The 18,492-nt window shown below is 39.0% G+C and overlaps 1 protein-coding gene across 30 annotated transcripts in view; it reads left to right on the forward strand.

The window, feature by feature from the left end:
• The window catches only part of MAP4 (microtubule associated protein 4), a 156,107-nt gene that overhangs the window by 76,571 nt on the left and 61,044 nt on the right, over nt 1–18,492 (forward strand). For 23 of the 30 annotated variants that reach the window (XM_060402561.1, XM_060402563.1, XM_060402565.1 and 20 more), the window contains exon 3: nt 824–892. The exons of the other annotated variants lie outside the window; for them this stretch is intronic. In XM_060402561.1, coding sequence (XP_060258544.1) covers nt 824–892 — 69 coding nt within the window. The remainder of the gene's footprint in view (nt 1–823; nt 893–18,492) is intronic. 30 annotated transcript variants of the gene reach the window in all.

Below are 18,492 nucleotides of genomic sequence, written 5' to 3' on the forward strand. Positions count from 1 at the left end.
GACACAAGTATATTGTTGTTTTTGTTTAGTCACTAAGTCGCGTCCGACTCTTTGTTACCCTATGTACGGTAGCTCGCCAGGCTCCTCTGTCCATGTAATTTCCCAGGCAAGTATACTGGAGGGGGATGCCATTTCCTTCTCCAGGGGATCTTCCTGACCCAGGGATTGAACCTGCATCTTTGGTTTGTCAGGTGGATACTTTACCCTTGAGCCACGTAGGAAGCCCACATGGTCTATTAGAATAGCTGTTGTTTTTTTTTAAAAGCCCACTGCTTCCAGAAGTACTGCAGGTGACCTCCAGGTAATCATCATGTAAAGAAGCAGAGATGGGACCTTAGACTTTTTATGTGGCAGTTGTTTTATTTTTGGTTGCATCGGTTCTTAGTTGCTGACCGGGGAACAAACCTGCATCCTCTGCATTAGAATGTAGATTCTAAACCACTGGGTCACCAGGGAAGTCTGTGTCCTTGGAGAATTTGGTTTGAATCACTGGTTCTAAACCACTGGTTCTTCATGGTAGTTTACTGAGTATAACGATAGTCTTTGACAACGTACAGGGCAGGAAAGACTTTGACTTGCTGTAAGGAAGGCTTCTCCTGTAGTTGTGGCTCCTATTAGAGTTTGAATGTCGTAGAAATTAATGACTCAGTTCTGTTCTCTGTATTTGGATTTCCTTTCATTTGATCTTTAAATTTTGGACAGATTTTATCTGCTGTAAGCTAATGTTATGAGGAGTGACAAACATCCTAGTACTTAGACAGCAGTGGCATCTGTTTTTCATTTTTCTGTCGGAGTGGGTAATTATCCTTTATGGTCGTTGTAGGTACTCCATCTTCTCAAGCCACAGTGCTCGCCAACGGTGACCACGGAATAGAACGGAATGATGTCACTGGTAAGTGGTTCCCAGGAGTCCTCAAATGTGTGGGTGAGACAGTCATGGTAAACACCTAACACCTTGATCAGCTCCTTTGAGGAGGATTGTTAGTGGAAGCATATGGATTATTTGTCAGGGTACTTTTATTCTTGGTGGTTGTGTTTAAATCCAGGGCAACTTGCCCCATAACATTTCCAACAATGGAGAGAGTGAATTTCATTTGATATTCTGTGAATATTTTTTTACAGTTGTACCACTCGAGAGTTGAATCAATCTTAATAATAGACTTTTGATGCAGAATGACCATCACCAGAATATGTAGTGTGGAGTCCTTTGGCTGCCGCAACTCTCTGAGCAGGTCTTGTCCCTGACTGCACTTGGTTTGCTTTCCATGGCTCACTGTTAGGAAACTTGTGAGCTGGAAATCGAGAGTTCTTTCCTTTCTCTTGGGCCCTCAGTCTGTTTTGTCTTTCTATTTTCCCCTTAACTGTTACTTTGAAATTGTCTGTAATGCCTAGCCCATTACCAGGGCTAGCGCAGAGTTACTGTGGTTCCCCCTTGTATATTTGTAGTGAGCAAAATTTTCAAAGCAGTAGCAGGGTCCACAGGGATGTATTCTGTGAATAAATTGTTTAGGTAGCTAATATGAGAGCCATACTGAATTTTTTAAAATAGTTGCACTTAATTTGCTTAATTGAACAATCAGGCTGATGCTGTTGACCCAAATGAAAAGACTTCTGTTTAACTGGGGCATATAACGTTTGCTTCACATTACTGTAGGGAGGCCAGCACTAGCCGTGGCTGTGTTTCTCTTCTTGCGTGCTTACCTCAGCCTTTAGAAGTCCTGCCTTGAGTTATCGAGGGATTTCTTAGTTTCTAAGGCTTACGCAGAGCCTTCTGTTAGCAGTATCAGTTATTCTAGGATTTACTCTTTATCCTGACCCTGTGACCTTTAGAAATGTTGTATACATCTTTATACCTTAGGTTTATTGATGACTAGGTTCTTTTTTTTCCCCCCTCCCTCCACTCAGGTTCTATTTTTATGAATGTTAGTTTGACCCAGTGACAGTAAATCCTTACTAGCAACTCATTAATTAGGAACACTTTACTTTAAAAGCTGGAAACAACAAGAAGTGCAAATTTACTTATCTCTCTGTTTTGTGAACTGAAATCTTTGTGTTTTTTTTTTTAATAATCTTAGTTCATATGTGGTATTGACTGTTTCTGTGCCTGCTTTGAAGAAAGCAAAGATCTATATAAGCTTTAAGAAAGGCTTTAAGAAAATAGTTAGAGAAATATTCCCATGACTAACGAAGAAGAAGTTTGAACATAAACTTTTAAAAAATGAATAGATTCCACTTTCTTTAACAAGGAGGCAGTACCAGGGGAAAAAAGGGGGATTGATTTGGTTAGCCATTGGGAAGAATGAATTCCATTTTCATCTGATAAGGAAATGACTATCGCCACTAGAGTAGGTTTCTTCTCTAGCAGGATGTCAGGTCTGACCAGAGGAGAGTTAAACTTGATGTAGCAGTTTTTTCCCCACTGCCACAGCTTAATAGTGCAAGGGGAAAAAAAGAAAAACAAAACAGGAAAAACATGCAGCCTGACCCTTACTGTTTGAAGACTAGTTCTGTGGCATCAAAAGAAGAACCTGACTGTTTATGAACTGTCTGTCGCCATTATGGGAGCAGGTCTTTCTGCTCTTGGACACCTCCCCGCCCAAAGTGTAGAATATAGTTTGCACACCTGGGGAGATGCTGTCTTCTGAATTTGACCTCTTGACTATGTTAAAGCAGGTGCTTTACTGAAAATATGCATGTTTCACTGGGGCTGGGAAGGGGTAGGAAGCGGGCAAAGAGTGCATGTTTTCGGAGCATGGTGTGACTGCATTCTAATTTGGCCCTCACTAACTGGAGCATGTAGCTTTGTGCCGTTTTGAAATTTCCCATTTTTGTTTCCTTCAGAGTGTTATCTGTAGTTCTAAGAGCACACCTGCTCTGCTGACAGTGAATAAGGGTTTATGAGCATCTTGCTATGTTGAACTTGCTGTTTACTAATGACCTGTGCTTTTCCGTCCTTTCCTTCCCCTTCCTACTTCTCCCTCCCTTTCTATTTTTCTCCTCCTAGAAGCCTAGCGTGTCTCTCAACACTGGGGCTGCTGCAACACCAGACCAGTGATCTTTCCTAAGCACCGTTACACTTGTAAAACCTTCAGCATTTTGCAGAGCTTTGCTTTCCTTCCTGGACACGATATAGAAGAACCTGAGGGTAGTTCTTCGGGGCCCATTTCTGCTGATTGCTGAGCAAACCACCTGCTTCCTTTTGTGCTCCGCAGGGCTTGATGGAACCTGCTTTCCCTTTGTGAGCTCAAAGTACCAGATGATTTTTTTTTAATCCTAGTGTTTTTATGAGGGTCATCCAGTGTCTTTTATTTCTCATTCTCTTTTAAAACTCATTTTATCATTTAATTCAGTCACACATTTTTCTTTTCTTTAAACATTTTTAGTTGGCCTTTTTCATTTGGTTTTCCGATCTTCAACCTGAATCAGGGTGCTGTAACAGCAAATGAGATGGTGTGCTTTCAAAAAGGGATCGACTCCACCAGTACTGCAGTGAACCTCCCTCTCCCTCTCCTTTTTCCCTCTGTAAGCTTGCTTTTAGGGTAGACTCATCCTTCAGGCTACCTGTGTTTCTTTCCACCTTACTAACATTTGAATAATGATAGCTATTTTAATTTAAAGTTTTTTAATTTAGAGTAGTTCTGATTAAACTTCGAAAAATATTTCCTCAAATGAAATCATCCTTTGTTATTTGCAAGTTGGGCTGAAATTGTTTCTGTTATGAAATTATAATCTATTTGTGCAGACTTAGATTCTCCTAAAAATTTGACAGCCTTGTTATTATGTATGGAATTTCATATCCAAAATTTCTTTCTTAGCTTGATCATGAGCTATCAAAAAAAAAAGAAACTTGGTAAGTTAAGGAAAATGGAATCCTGTATTGTTAGAATATTGGGATGTTGATATAGATAGAAAATAGCTTTCTGTAGCAACCTGAGAAGTTAAATGGCAACACATTGAAGAACTACAACCAGTTACCAGGTTTCTAATGAAATGATTATCTGACTGGACTCAAGCTCTGTTCAGAGTTTGCCTGCTTTAGAACTCTGGCAGTGTCTTTGTGCAGCCTGAGGTGGAACTGGTGGGTCACATGTGAAGACTTGTGTGTTAAGTCCTTTACCATAAACCTTACCATTTATTTTTACACATTCTGAGGATTGTCCCAGTTGGAATTTCTTTTTTCTCATTCCTCATTTTTCCAAAATAATAGCTAAAAAAATCTGAAACCATCTGGGACATACACTGTAGAACTTTTCAAATGATAGGCTTTGATTGCATTTTTAAAAGTAGAATATAAAGCATGGGCCATGCTTTGATATTGTAGAGGAGTTCTGGTTTAAGATCTAGAATATGAGATACTCTTTAAAAAATTTTCTGTCCTCTTACTGACTATGTGTATTTTATAATCACTAAGCTACTGATTGTTTCAGATTGAATATTTACCACTATGTTCTGAGGAAGATTTCAAGATGAACATTTAGATCCTCTGATACAAGAGTACATTTGGGATGTGAGAGAATGTTATGAAAGTTTAAACCAAGTCTCTGCAGTGACTTGTAGAATTTAGAAAGTGTTCCCTCCTGTGGTCACAAGGGTTTGTTCCTTTGCCAGGAATTCCTTTTGTGGATTCTGGAGAGAAGACAGTCACAGGAGGCACATTTTAGAGGAAGTGCTTAGCCTTAGCTTCTAAGCAGTTGATAAATATGAAAACTCTTACCATTGGAGAAAAATCTGAAAAATAGCACAGGAGATTAGAACATCTAATAAAACATAACTCTTTCTCATATGTTTTTCTTTTTCTTTTTTTTTTTCTGGCAAAGGAACTTTTCAGAATTGATAGTGGTAACTTTAAAAAGTCATACTTGACATCCTTCTTTCACTTCTTTCACAGTCTCTGCAGCTTGTCTAGGTAACACATGGGTAGAAAAGCCTGGGTGCGAGCCCTGTGGTAAGGCTGTGTTCAGAAACACACTCACGCTTCATTATTGACATTGACTTATTCCACTTTAATTTCCATTTTGTCATATTTACTTTTGTCTGAAATTTGTTTTTGTTTTCTAAATATGTTTTCATTTTGAATTTATGGAATCGTTGAAAATTTCTACTAATAGCCAGCTAAACTTTCATATATATTGTTAGCTGTATTTCACTTGGATGTTTCATTTTGAAGGAAATATATGTAATATTTCATGTATAGCTTTATATGAAGTCCTGTAATAAAATGCTGTATTGCTATGATGGTCATACCCAATGGCCCAGGATCTCACTGGTGAGGTTGCCAGACTGATAAAGGTTGCTCTATTGAAATGGTTGTCTCTTATATGCAATCTCTCTTTCTTTCTCTTATTCTTCTTTGGCCCAATGTAGAGCTTTGTTTTTAAATAATATTTTTATAACTTTATTTACACACCTAAGTTTGTATTTTTTGTGATTATAGATTTCAGTGGTTTTGTACATTGGAACATTTTTATGTGATCATTGTGCTAAATAAATCACGCTAATAAACATCTTACACTAACACTATATGGACTGGATTTTGGCTGGGTTCTTAAGTATTGAAGTATAATGTGACCAGAACATGAGATTTGTAAATAAAGACCCTTGTGCTTTTTTTGGTCTAACAAAGCTTCTAATTTGACCCATAATAATTCCATAATTGGTTTTTTACTTTCTGCCATCTACCTTCACTTACATTGTCGTTTTAGACAGAATGTACTCTTTTATCTGCAGTCTATAAGAGTTAAGAAACTGAAATAATTATTTGATATTTTGTAGCATCTGATAAGTAAGATAGTTGGCAGAGTAAGCAATTTGTGGTTTGTTGTTCAGTAGCTAAGTTGTGTTTGACTCTTTTGTGACCTCATGGACTGCAGCACTCTAGGCTCCTCTGTCTTCTAGTATCTCCCTAAGGTAGCAATATGTTATTCCAAAAATTATTCCATGGCATATCAATTACTGTTAAGATACTTTCTAAATGCTACACTTAAATTTTGTTTAGTCTAATGAAAATTCACATTTACATTCTTCCTAAAATGCCTTCTGAATTGATAAATAAAATGTGTTACATTCAGAAGTGTTTCAGTTTTGTAACCATATTGTTTGATCATTTAGTAGTCTGTATCAGGGAAAAGTTTAATGGAATGCCCAATTTCCTAGCCATTCTTGGTTAGTGTTTTCTTTACAGTAGATAGATTTGCAAATGCAATATGTTGACTGAATTAAGACAGTGAAAAGAGAATATCTAAGGTAATTGGTAAGGCATAAATAAACTTTGTTAGCTTGGCAAGCAGTTATTGTTTTTTAAGAAAGATCAATTTTTTGTTCTTGGGTTTCCTTTCATTGAGAGCTCAGTAATTGATTCTTAGTTTTGAAGCACAGTAATTTAAATACTATAAAGAATAATTTTCAGTCCTGACTGACCTTATAGGTACCCTACGATTAAACTCTTCATGATGGGGCAATCCTTGTGTTTTATTAGTGTATTCATTTCGATGAAAGTGAGATGAAACCTGGACTCAGTTGGGTTCTTCCTCTTTATTAACCTGTTAATATGGTAGAGCTGGAAGGCTGGAGAGGGTTCTGGACAAACACATAGGACAGGTGGGGCAGGCACAGACTTTTAGTTTTATTTCTAAGTCATGCATAAACCTGGATTATCCTCCATTTTATTTTGATGCTGTTTCCATTACAGTGAAGGCTTAATAAGATTTAACCGAAAATTATTTGTAGAATAAATCTGCTGCCATGGAGGCAGATTACAGTTATTTACAGTTGGGGGCTGGATGCAGTACACTGAGTGCTCCACAAACGGCAGTGTTACCAGTGTTTGCACTGTGATCCGAGGGGGTGGCTTTTTATTGTGATAACTCTTCTGAATGTGATGCCACCATTACCTCAGGTCAGCCCAGCAGCGAAACAAACAGCAAAACTGCTCTGTTAGAATGTCATGACACTGAGAACGTCCTGGGTGTTTTTCATTCCTGTCACCTGTATCATTAGATGAAATGCAAAGGATTTTGTGTTAGAAAAGTTCTAAGCCATCAAAAATATAAAATCTAAACAGAAAAATCGGTAATGTTAGAGTCTTTGAATAGCTATTGAAACCAACCCATAAGCTGCCATTAGATCTTGTAAATGAAGCCTCAGCATAAAGCTGCACGCTGTGTTGCTGGATGTAGACATAGCAAGGCAGCCATTCCACCCTGCCCCTGCTCAAATCCTGAAAACAAAGCTTTAGTTTTTAGTTTTTTTCTTTTCATTTACAGATACGAGTTTCGTGTTGGAAACACACCAGGGCTCCTAATATTTCTTTTGGTTGTTTTGTTTTTCCCATCTAGTATTTCTTAAAAGTTTTTTTTGTTGTTGTTTATTATTTTCTGGTAAAAATAAATAACTTCTTAGAAAAATCCACACGTACCCATTAACACAACATGTTACATTTACTTCTCGGGTATTTAGGACTCCCTTGAAAGCAGCTCAGGTAATGAGCTTGAGAACCTTCATCCAACCCAGCGTTTAATTATACAGTGAGCCATTCGATTTCTATTTCTGTTGGAGTTAAATGAAACCAAATAGCTTCTTCCTGAGCTTTGAGTGAGTACAGGCTTCTGATACACTTTTTAAACTTAAGTTTGTTTATATGATTTGCTTCTCTTTGTGGCATGAAACTCTACCGTATGCCAGAAAGCATATGTCGATAATAGGATATTTTCTTTTTTATTTGTAATTCTGTAAGTAATAAAAGAATACATTCTCCTTTCTAAGAAAAATTAATGCATTATAGATAGAGCCACACTATCAGAGACCAGAAATTTTTACTCACAGAACTAACGTTCACACACAGCTACTGTAAGTTGATCTTGTATTTTTTACCTGAATCTAGACATGAACATATTTTTCTGTCTGATTCACCTTGTTAATAATAAGGGTAACTTATTATTGTAAAGCACATTAAAGTTTGTAGAGTGCTTTTTACTGTATAGCAGTATTTATTTTTCATTTGAAGAAGTTGAAGTAGGTTAAATAAGAGAGCTCAAAATTGAACCTAGTCTGGTAAGAAGTCCTATGCTCTTTCTACCACAGTGTCCTGTCTCAGTAGATCTTCTAATCTTCAGAAGTCAGTTGGAAAGAATGGACGTTTGAAGTCCTGTTTAAAGCCTTTCTTAGACACTATTTTCTGGGAGAAAATCTAGACTTGAGGCAAAGGTCTTTTTGCATGTAGGTAATTTATTTTGAGAAGTGATTTGGGAAACAAGAGTGGGAGACTGTAAAAAGTGAAAAGGAAAAAAGAAAAACCAATAAAATCAAGTATTACTAACTTTGTCACTGCTGTGGACAAAGAGGTCTTTTTCCTATTGGGTAGAATTTAAAGGGTGAGAGGTGCAGGGCACAAGTGGTGTCCAACTGACCAGGAAGTTAACTCAACAAAAGATCTTTCTGCCTATACTTCACCATAGAGGATGATATCCTTGAGTTCTATACAGGGAAAACTGAACTCTCATCTACCATGAAACTGATTTCAAAGCCTAATTGTTAGAAACTGTGTAACTAACCATTATTTTTGGAATTTCCTAATGTTTTATGAATCAGTTTTAGCAGTTTCTCTCTTTCTAGGAGTTTGTCCATTTCAACTAGGTTATTTAAGTTGTTGACATGCTGTAGTTCTTGGTGTTCCTCTATAACCTTTTTATGTCTATAAAATTGGTATAATGTCTTCTGTTTTATTCTTGAATTGAGTAATTTGAGTCATCTCTCTCTTGATTAGGTGAAGATTTGTCAATTAAATTGAGCTTTTCAGTGAGTCACCTTGGTTTTCTCTATTTTTCTCTTTTCTATTTCATTTATTTCCACACTCATCTGTATTATTTCTTTCCTCTGCTTGCTTTAGGTTTAGTTTGCTCTTCTCTTCCTAGTTCTTTAAGTAAAGATAGAAGGTTATGTTACTGACATGATTTTTTTTCCTTCCCTCTTAATAAAGGTATTTGCAGCTATAAATTTCCCTCTGAGCAGTACTTTAGCTGCATCTCATAAGTTCTGGTTTCCATAAGTATTGTGTTTTCATTTTCATTTATCTCTAAAAGTATTTTCTAATATCCTTTGTGATTTCTTTGACCTATTGGTAATTTGGAAGTGTGTTATTAATTTCCACATATTTTTGAATTTCACAAGTTAACTTATTGTTGCCATTTCCTAATTTCATTCTGTTGTGATTGGAGTACATACTTTGAGTTATTTCGGTCCTTTTAAATATATTCAGACTTGTTTTATTGCATAACATATGGTCTGTCCTAGAGAATGTTCCATGTGTACTTGAGAAGAATGTATGTTGTTCTCTTGTTGAGTGGAGTGTTCTATAAATGTCTGGTAGGTTTGGTTGATTTATAATATTGTTCAGGTCTTCTGTTTCTTACCGATATTCTTCCTAGTTATTCTATTCATTATTAAAAGTGGTATATTGAAGTCTCCGAACAATCATTGTTGATTTGTCTATTTCTCAATTTTGTGTTTGCTTGGTATATTTTAGAGCTCCCGTCCTAATGCTTTGAGGAGAAATTCAAATAATAATAATTTTATATACTTTTTACATTACACTGTTCAAAAATTAATTTGTTGTGAAAGAATATGGGGTGTGGATAAGAGGATGTATACACGTGATTACTCCAACTATGAGCTTACAGCAACAGTAGTGAAATATCAGTCACTGGTGGGAAGATTCAAAGTGCTAGTTCAAGATGCTCATCATCGCTAATTATCACAGATCAAAACTATACTACAGTGAGGTACCACCTCACATAGTCAGAATGGCCATCACTGACAAGTCAGCAAACAACAAATGCTGGAGAGGGTGTGGGGAAAGGGGAACCTTCCTACACTGTTGGTAGGAATGGAAGTTGGTACAGCTGCGGTGGAAAACAATATGGAGGTTCCTCAGAAAACTAAAAATAGAGTTGCCATAGGATCCATCAATCCAACTTCTGGGCATGTATCTGGAAAAAAAATAATTTAAAAGGTATATGCACCCCTTTGTTCATAGCAGCACTATTTACAGTAGCCAAGACATGGAAGCAACCTAAATGCCGAGCAACAGATGAATGGATACAGAAGCCGTGGCACGTACATATGATGAAATTCTACTCAGCCATAAAAAGAATGGAACAATGCCATTTGCAGCAGTGTGCGTGCAACTAGAGATTATCATACTACGTGAAGTAAGTCAGGAAGAGAAAGACATGTGCCATATGATACCACATACCTGTGAGGTCTGAAAATATGACACAAACGAACTTGCAGGGAAGCGAGAAGTCTCACAGACAGAGAGAACAGACGTGTGGTTGCCAAGGAGGTGGGGGGAGGGCTGAATTAGGAGTTTGGGATTAGCAGATGCAAACAATTATACACAGAATGGATAAGTAGCAAGGTCCTGCTATATAGCACAGGGAACTACATTCAGTATCTTATAAAAAAAATCATAATAGAAAAGAAAAAAGTTTTTTCAAAGAATTTTTTTCCCTGAAAATACCAACTACTTTTTTTTGTAGAAGTTGAAAAATCTATCCTAAAACACTCATGGAATCTCAAAGGATCCAGAATAGCCTACACAGTCTTGAAAAAGAATAAAGTTAGAGCTCTCAGTCTTCCAAATCTACTATAATGCTGCAGGAATTAAAGCAGTGGTGCTCTTGGCATAAAAACAGACATGTAGACTAAAGAATAGAATAGAGGGCCCAGAGATAAACCCTTGTATATATGGTCAAATGATTTTAGAGAAAGGTGCCAAGACCATCCAGTGGGGAAAAGATAGTCTTGGTGTTAGGAAAACTGGAAGTCACATGCAAAAGAGTGAAGTTGGATCCCTACGTTATATCATATATAAAAATTACCTCAAAATGGTGCAAAAACCTAAATATAAGGGCTAAAACTATAAGACTCTAGGAAGAAGACGTAGGGCAGAAGCTTCATGACATTAGATCTGGCAACGACTTGTTGGATGTGACACCAGAAGTACAGAAGTAAAAAGTAAAAGCAACAAAAGTACAAACAGATAAATTCGGCTCCACCAAAAAAACACGTTCTGTGCATCAAAAGACTCTATCAGTAGAATAAAAAGGCAATTCATGGAGTGGGAATATGTGCAAAAACATACATCTGACAAGGAGTTAATTATCCAGAATATGTAAAACACTCCTACAGTTCAACCACGTGAAAACAAAACTTAATAAAAAAGAGCAAGGGACTTGAGTAGACACTTCTCCATATATTGGCTTATATGCCAGGAAGCACATGAAAAGATGCTTATTATCACCAATCATTAGGAAAATGCAAATCGAAAGTACAGTGACATACTGCTTTACACTTGTTAGGATCTAGGCTGTTGTTTTAAAACAAACAGAAAATAACAAGTATTAATGAGGATGTGGAAAAATTGGAACCCTTGTGCATTGCTGGTAAGAATGCAAAATGGTGGAACCATTATAATAGTATGGTAGGCCCTCAAAATATTAAAAATAGAATTACTGTATGAACCAACAAGCCCGCATCTGGATATATACCCAGATAAAAGCATGAACTTTGCACACCCATGTTTATAGCAGCATTATTCTTAATAGCCAAAAGGTAGATACAACCCAAGTGATATATACATAGTGTGTAATAGAGTGGTGAAAGTGAAACTCGCTCAGTCGTGTCCGGTTCTTTGCAACCCCATGGACTATATAGTCCTTGGAATTCTCTAGGCCAGAAAACTGGAGTGGGTAGCCTTTCCCTTCTCCAGGGGATCTTCTCAACCCAGGGACCCAACCCAGGTCTCCCACATGGCAGGTGGATTCTTTACCAGCTGAACCACAAGCGGATATACAATAGAGTATTCTTCAGCCTTAAAAAGGAAGGAAATTCCGACATGTGCTCCAACCTGGATGAGCCTTGACGACATTATGCTAAGTGAAAAAAGCCAGTCACAAAAGAGTAAACACTGATGCCACTTATATGATTCTGCTTACATGAGGTATTGTATATAAGTAGTCAAGTTCATAGAGACAGAAAGTAAAATGATGGTTGACAGGGATTGAGAGGAGGCAGGGAATGGGGAGTTGTTTTTCAGTGTGTACAGAGTTCTGGAGATGGGTGGCAGTGATGGTTGTGTATTAGTTTGAATATACTTAATGCCAGTGAGCTGTACATTTAAGAATGGTAAAAATAAATAAATAAACAATACTAGCTCACTTAAGAAAATTTTTTTTCAAAGTAACCATCGTGTACTTACAGACCTCATCAGAATTGAAATGTTTTATGTATTAGCCATCTTGTGAGTTTGTACTAATTTTTCCGGTTGTGCAGAGAAATGCCCAAATTTATAAACATTATTTAAATGCTAACCAGAGTTTTAAGGAACATCTTGTGAGAACAGATGTAATACTCGTTAAATTCCATGAGGAGGTTGGATGAAAACTACGAAAATTTGAAATTAGAGCTTGAAATCTCCATTTAGATGTAGAGTTGACATGTCAGATTTGAGGGGTCCTAAACTGAACTTCTGTCCCACTCCCCAAAACAAACAGAAGACAAAACCTTCTCCAGCTCATTAAACAGAAATAGAATATTCTTGTAGTTGCTCAGGCTGAATGTTTGACTTCCCCTATCCTCTCTTTGTCTTGGCATCCCATGTCTATTTTGTCAGAAAAATAGATCTGCAACCTGACCGACCGCTTCTCACCTCCCCTCCTTTTCTCTCCCTGGTTTGAGCTACCACCTCTCACTTTGACTGCTGTAACAACCTCCCAGATGAGTCTCCCTCCTTGCATTCATTTGCTCCCTATAGTATATTCTCAAAAACACCCAGCCTGGCCCTGTACATAGATCATGTTATTCTTTGCTCAGAATCCTCCAGGAGTTTCCTACCTCAGAGTAAGAGCTGAAGTCCTTACTCAGATGCCATAAGGCCTTGTGACCACATTTCCTTATTTTTCCCTGTAGCTTTGCTTCCCTGCTGTTCTTACCAGAGTTCCTGGACAAGCCAGGTGGGCCCCTGCCCTGGGGTCTGAGCATTCGTTGATTTTTCTATCTGGGATGCTTTTCCCTCAGATACACTTAAGTTCACCCTCCACCTTCTCAGAGAGGTCTTCTCTATCTTACCCGACAATGTACCCCTTCCATTTTTCTCTCCTACTTTGCTTTAGTTTTATCCATGGCACCCATTGCTTTATCATTTGTACAATTTAATTAGTATTGCCTGACTTTCCTCATTAGAAGATAAATGTTACAAGAGGGACAGGGCTTTTGCTTTGGTCGCTGCTGTGGCCTAGACCAGTGTCTGGCATAGAGTAGGTGCGCAGTAGCTATTGAATGGGCAGTCTTGTTGAATGTGGATTTGTTTTTATTTTTAAAGATGAAGGAAAGAAATGTGGTTCTACAGAAGGAGTCTGTTTTAAATTGACAGCGTTTTATCTGCTAAGATGAAAGGGTAGAGGCTGGGAGGAGGCTCTAATGGGCTCACAATGGAGCAGAGAGGCGAGCTCTGGGGGAGGAGTGCCCTCGGAACCCCTCTGGCAGTGGAGGAGGGGATTTCTGCATCATTCTCAAGCATATCAAGACTTTGGCCCATAGATCCGTTGTTACATTTCTGTAGCATTTGAGAGATGTGGCAGGAAATAAAGACTTGTGCTATGAACTTCCTGTGCTATTGAGAAAATTACAAACTGCTAGACCATAATAGCTGTTTAATGTTGAAGAGGAGTGGGCCACCTTGCTATTTTGTGTTTAAACAGATTACCTGGCTTAAATTTTTGTATATTGTGAAGTTTCATAAGGGTTTGATTATGTTTCCTTTTCTTTTTTTCCACCAGCATTTTTCTCTGAGTAGGTGGTTCTTTCTGTTTGTTTCAGGACTCACATAGGGAATGGTAAGAGCAGGGTCAGATGTAATTGCAGTGATTTTTGACAGGTTATTGGTACATGTCTTTCAGGAAATAAGTCCCTCTAGTGGTCTGTTTACATTTGAGAAAGCTGTGTAAAGAGCAGGCCTAGATCTATCACCTGCTAACTTTGCTCTCTTAGGCAGGTTGTTTGCCCTTTTCAAGCCCAAAGTTCTTCCTGTATAACAGGAGAACTAGTAATAAAAGAATTGTTTGCATTAGGGGACAGAAAATACTTTCAGTGCTTGGTAACCTGTGAACTCTGGGCGTAGGTGATGGACAGGGAGGCCTGGCGTGCTGCAATTCATGGGGTTGCAAAGAGTCGGACATGACTGAGCTTCTGAACTGAACCTGTTTGAGGGGTTAATAAATGTAAAATGATTAATTAGAGGTTTAATAAATGTAATAATGATTAACATCCACATAGACAGTTCTTACAAGTCCAACCTAGTAAATAGTGCTGCCAATAAATCATTCTCTGTTAGGTCATCAGCTCCCTTTCCTATCTAAATGTGTGTATTTTTTATTGGATGTAACTAGAGCACATTCAGTGTCCTTTGTCTTTGGAGATTCTGTGTTTCCGGAGGACAAAATTGAAGGTGAAACTTTGAAAAGACTCCAGGCACGCTAAAGGAAGAGCCTTTGTTTTGTTTCTTGTGATGAAATTAACTTAGGACTTTGTCACTGCCAAAATCTGGGACAGTTGATCCTCCAGTGGAGATTACAGCAATTTGAAATGAGCTGAGAAGATGCAAAGCTGTGTAGATTATAAATTTAAGTATTAACATTAGTCTTCTTAGTGATCGTCATTGAAGAGTTACACTTTCTGATTAATAAAAGATAGTATTTCTGATTGTTGGTTTTTCTGTGTGGAGTAAAGAGCCAGTCTGCTGTTGCAGCTGTCATCGGGGTTGGTGCCAAGCAGCAGAGGTGCAGTGTGCTCTCCTGCACGTGGCAGCCCTTTTAGAGATGAGCAGGTGCCTTGTGATTCGTGTTCTTTGAGATAAACATTGCTTATTCTTCTCCCCATTTTTCTTTGTAATGTGGATTTAAACCATCTTATGGATTTTTTAAAATTGAGGTATAATTGATGTAAAACACTGTTAGTTTCAGGTGTACAACATAATGAGTTGGAATTTGTGTAGGTTGTGAAATGATGACCACAAAAGACTCTGGTTAGTGTCTGTCACCACCCTTAGTTACAGAATTTTTTTTCCCCTTGTGATGAGAACTTTTCACTCTTAGCCATCTCAGTGGTTTAATTCTCAGTATCTGTACCAATCAAGGCCTAGTCAAGAGTCAGAAACCGCACAGTAGTGGGAATGGAGAATTAATTACTGAGGGGTCTCAGAGGGTAACGCGTCTGCCTGCAATGCAGGAGACCTGGGTTCGATCCCTGGGTCACGAGGATCCCCTGGAGAAGGAAATGGCAACCCACTCCAGTACTCTTGCCTGGAAAATCCCATAGACAGAGAAGTCTGGTAGACTACAGTCCATGGGATCGCAAAGAGTCAGACACGACTGAGCGACTTCACTTTGAAGAGAACAGTCTTTTGGACTCTGTGGGAGAGGGAGAGGGTGGGATGATTTGGGAGAACAGCATTGAAACATGTATAATATCATATATGAAACGAATCGCCAGTCCAGGTTTGATGCAGGATACAGGATGCTTGGGGCTGGTGCACTGGGATGACCCAGAGGGATGGTATGGGGAGGGAGGTGGGAGGGGGGTTCAGGATGGGGAACACGTGTACACTCATGGCAGATTCATGTTGATGTATGGCAAAACCAATACAATATTGTAAAGTAATTAGCCTCCAATTAAAATAAATAAATTTAAATTTTAAAAAATAAATAAAGAGATCTTGAAAGCAGATGCCCTGCCTACCCCAGGCCAGGGACTCATACCCGTTAGGAACCGGGCTGCAGCAGAAGGGTTCGGCAGAGGAGATAGCAGGGCTCCCTCTGTATTCCAGCCACACCCCATCACCTGCATTCCTGCCTCAGCTCCACCTCTGGTCAGGTGAGCAGCAGCATCAGATTCTCACAGGAGCACAAACCCTGCTGTGAACTGCACATGTCTTCTTCTGAGACCTGATGAGCTGAGCTGGAGCTGAGGCGGTGATGCTCACACTGGGGTGCCCCTGCAAATACAGATTGTCATTAGCAGAGACATTTGCACAGAGCCCATGGTAAATCAGTTGCTTGCACACTCACATCAAAATCCTATCAGTGAGTGACAAGTTATGGTGAATTATATAATTATTTTAATACATATCACAATGTAATAATAGTAGAAATAAAGTACACAATGAATATAATTTGCTTGAATCATTCTAAATCCTCCACCCCACCCTCAGTCTGTGGAAACATTGTCTTCCACAAAACCTGGTGCCAGAAAGTTGGCAGCTGCTATTCTAAAGGATACGGAAATGGCAGGTATAGGGGAGCAGTCAACTACCCTAGACTGAAGCAGGGTATATAGTAAAGAAAAATTTGGAAGAATGCCCTCCTGCTCCAAAGCCAGTTTCTTTTCTTGGATGTCTTCACTGGGTGTTTGCTGAGGAAATATAGACCAAGGTTGGCAAACAGGAAGCTGTATGTGGACGTGCTGCTGAATCAGCGGGAAGTCAGCTTGGGGCACTGGCAGAACTTGCCTGAGAAGATGCTCATGAGAGTACCCGTTAAAAGATGTTCGGATGAGTGCCACTGGATGTTCTGCACACCAGCAGAGCATCACAGGAGCAAGGAGATGGAAAACCACACTGGAAGCAGAAGCCCCTTCCTCGTCACCCTCTGCTAACTTTTATATCATGCCAATGAGCAAAGGAGACACATTTACAGGGTCCGGCTCCATTATCAAGCAAGGCAGTGAATGGAGACTGAGTGAACTGAGGGAATACAGTGACACCTGGCACAGTCTACCTGTTTGACTTCTTAGTACCCATCTGTACTTGTCTACATATATTTGAGCTTTCATATACCAACAGAACAACTCTTACATTTGCGTTTAACAAGATATAACTATCTCTCATATGATGGAGGTGGCTTTCATCCTTCCCCAAAGTGAGACGGTCAGAACCTATAGTCATGCTATGCATGCAATCCTCAAATCACAGTGGCAGTGTTTAATATTCTTTTTTCAAGAGGCTGATTGTGAAGTCAACCTTTGACAAATTATAATAATGGAAAGAAGAAGAAAAGAAAATTATTGGAATACACAAACAGAATATAACAAAGAGAAAATATACAGAGCCATCACAGTTCTTATTTTTGTCATTAGTCACAAGACCAGAATTGGTATCTCTGAGTTCTTTGTTCAGCTACCCATTTTGTGGTTCCCTTGCCCTCAGCCAGAACCTCAGCTGGTAGAAATTCTTTTCTTGGTGAAATGATCTAGAATTTCAAGTTGTCATTTCATCAGTAGTATGGGCTTTTTTGGATAAATTGTCCTAGTTTTCTGTGGACCTTTATTATTGACATGGAAGTATTAAGAGCTACCTCACAGACTCCACTGGGTTCCATACCCGATCCTCTTTGTTTTTATTGTGTTGCAGCAATCCAATTTACCTCTGATAATGAGGCTCAATTCTCTCAGGAAGTACAGTAGCCCTTTTTCCTGCCCATTGTTTCACTGGAGTAAGGAGTCCCAAATGGCCACGTAGGAGTCTCATTTTCTAGTTCAATTAAACTGTTGTATATGATGGTAGGTATATTTCCTCCTTGGGGACTAAAACCTTCAAATTAGCAGAACTCTAATCTGTCAGGACTTGAAGTGAAAATTCGATGAGTCAGTTGTTGGACACAATAGTGTTTTCCCCTTGATTCTCAAATCCACATATTATGGCTGTTGTGGAGACGGCACTCTATAAGGTTCTCTGATTCAAAGCATTACCCCCATTCTTTTAGGGTGTTGTTTCCCAGTTGAAACTACAATTGAGTAAGTGATTATTCCATCTTTTAATTGGGCCAGCCATCTTGGGTGATGTGCTGGGATTATGCCAGTTAATTCTCTGGGCTTGAGTTGTTCCCCGCGCCCCCCCCCCCCCCCCCATTGCTGTGAAATGCCTTGTTGATTGGAAGCAGTGCTGTATGAAATGTTACGATGCTGGATCAGGCATTTCATGAGCAGTGGCAGAAGCAAGGTAGGAAGAGAAGGCAAATCTATATCCAGAATACATCTCTAGTCCACTGAGAACAAATTTCTGCGTCTCCTTAATTGCTCCCACAGTCTCCCCATGATGTTCAAGTGTGGTGTAATCAACTTAGTCTCCCTGGGAATGGTACCCTATGGGAGGCTGAGTTTGAGTCTGTGCTGTTGACAAGTTGGACACACTTGCCAATAACTTTAGCCAGGTCAACTTGATTTAGGGGAAGCCCATGTTGTTGATCCCATACATAGCTTCTCTCCCTTCAACAGTGGTCACTTTTTTGTGGATCCATTGAGGAAGCACTCTGGTGCCTGAGCCAAGAGGCTGGCTGATGTCCACAGAGTCATTTTGTCAGCCTGGTTATTAAGGTCTTCCTTTACAATAAGTGGGCTTTCGTGGTGACTCAGATGGTAACGAATCCACCTGCAGTGCAGAGT

The sequence above is a fragment of the Ovis aries genome, chromosome 19 (genome assembly GCF_016772045.2).
Source record: "Ovis aries strain OAR_USU_Benz2616 breed Rambouillet chromosome 19, ARS-UI_Ramb_v3.0, whole genome shotgun sequence".
Taxonomy (NCBI): domain Eukaryota; kingdom Metazoa; phylum Chordata; class Mammalia; order Artiodactyla; family Bovidae; genus Ovis; species Ovis aries.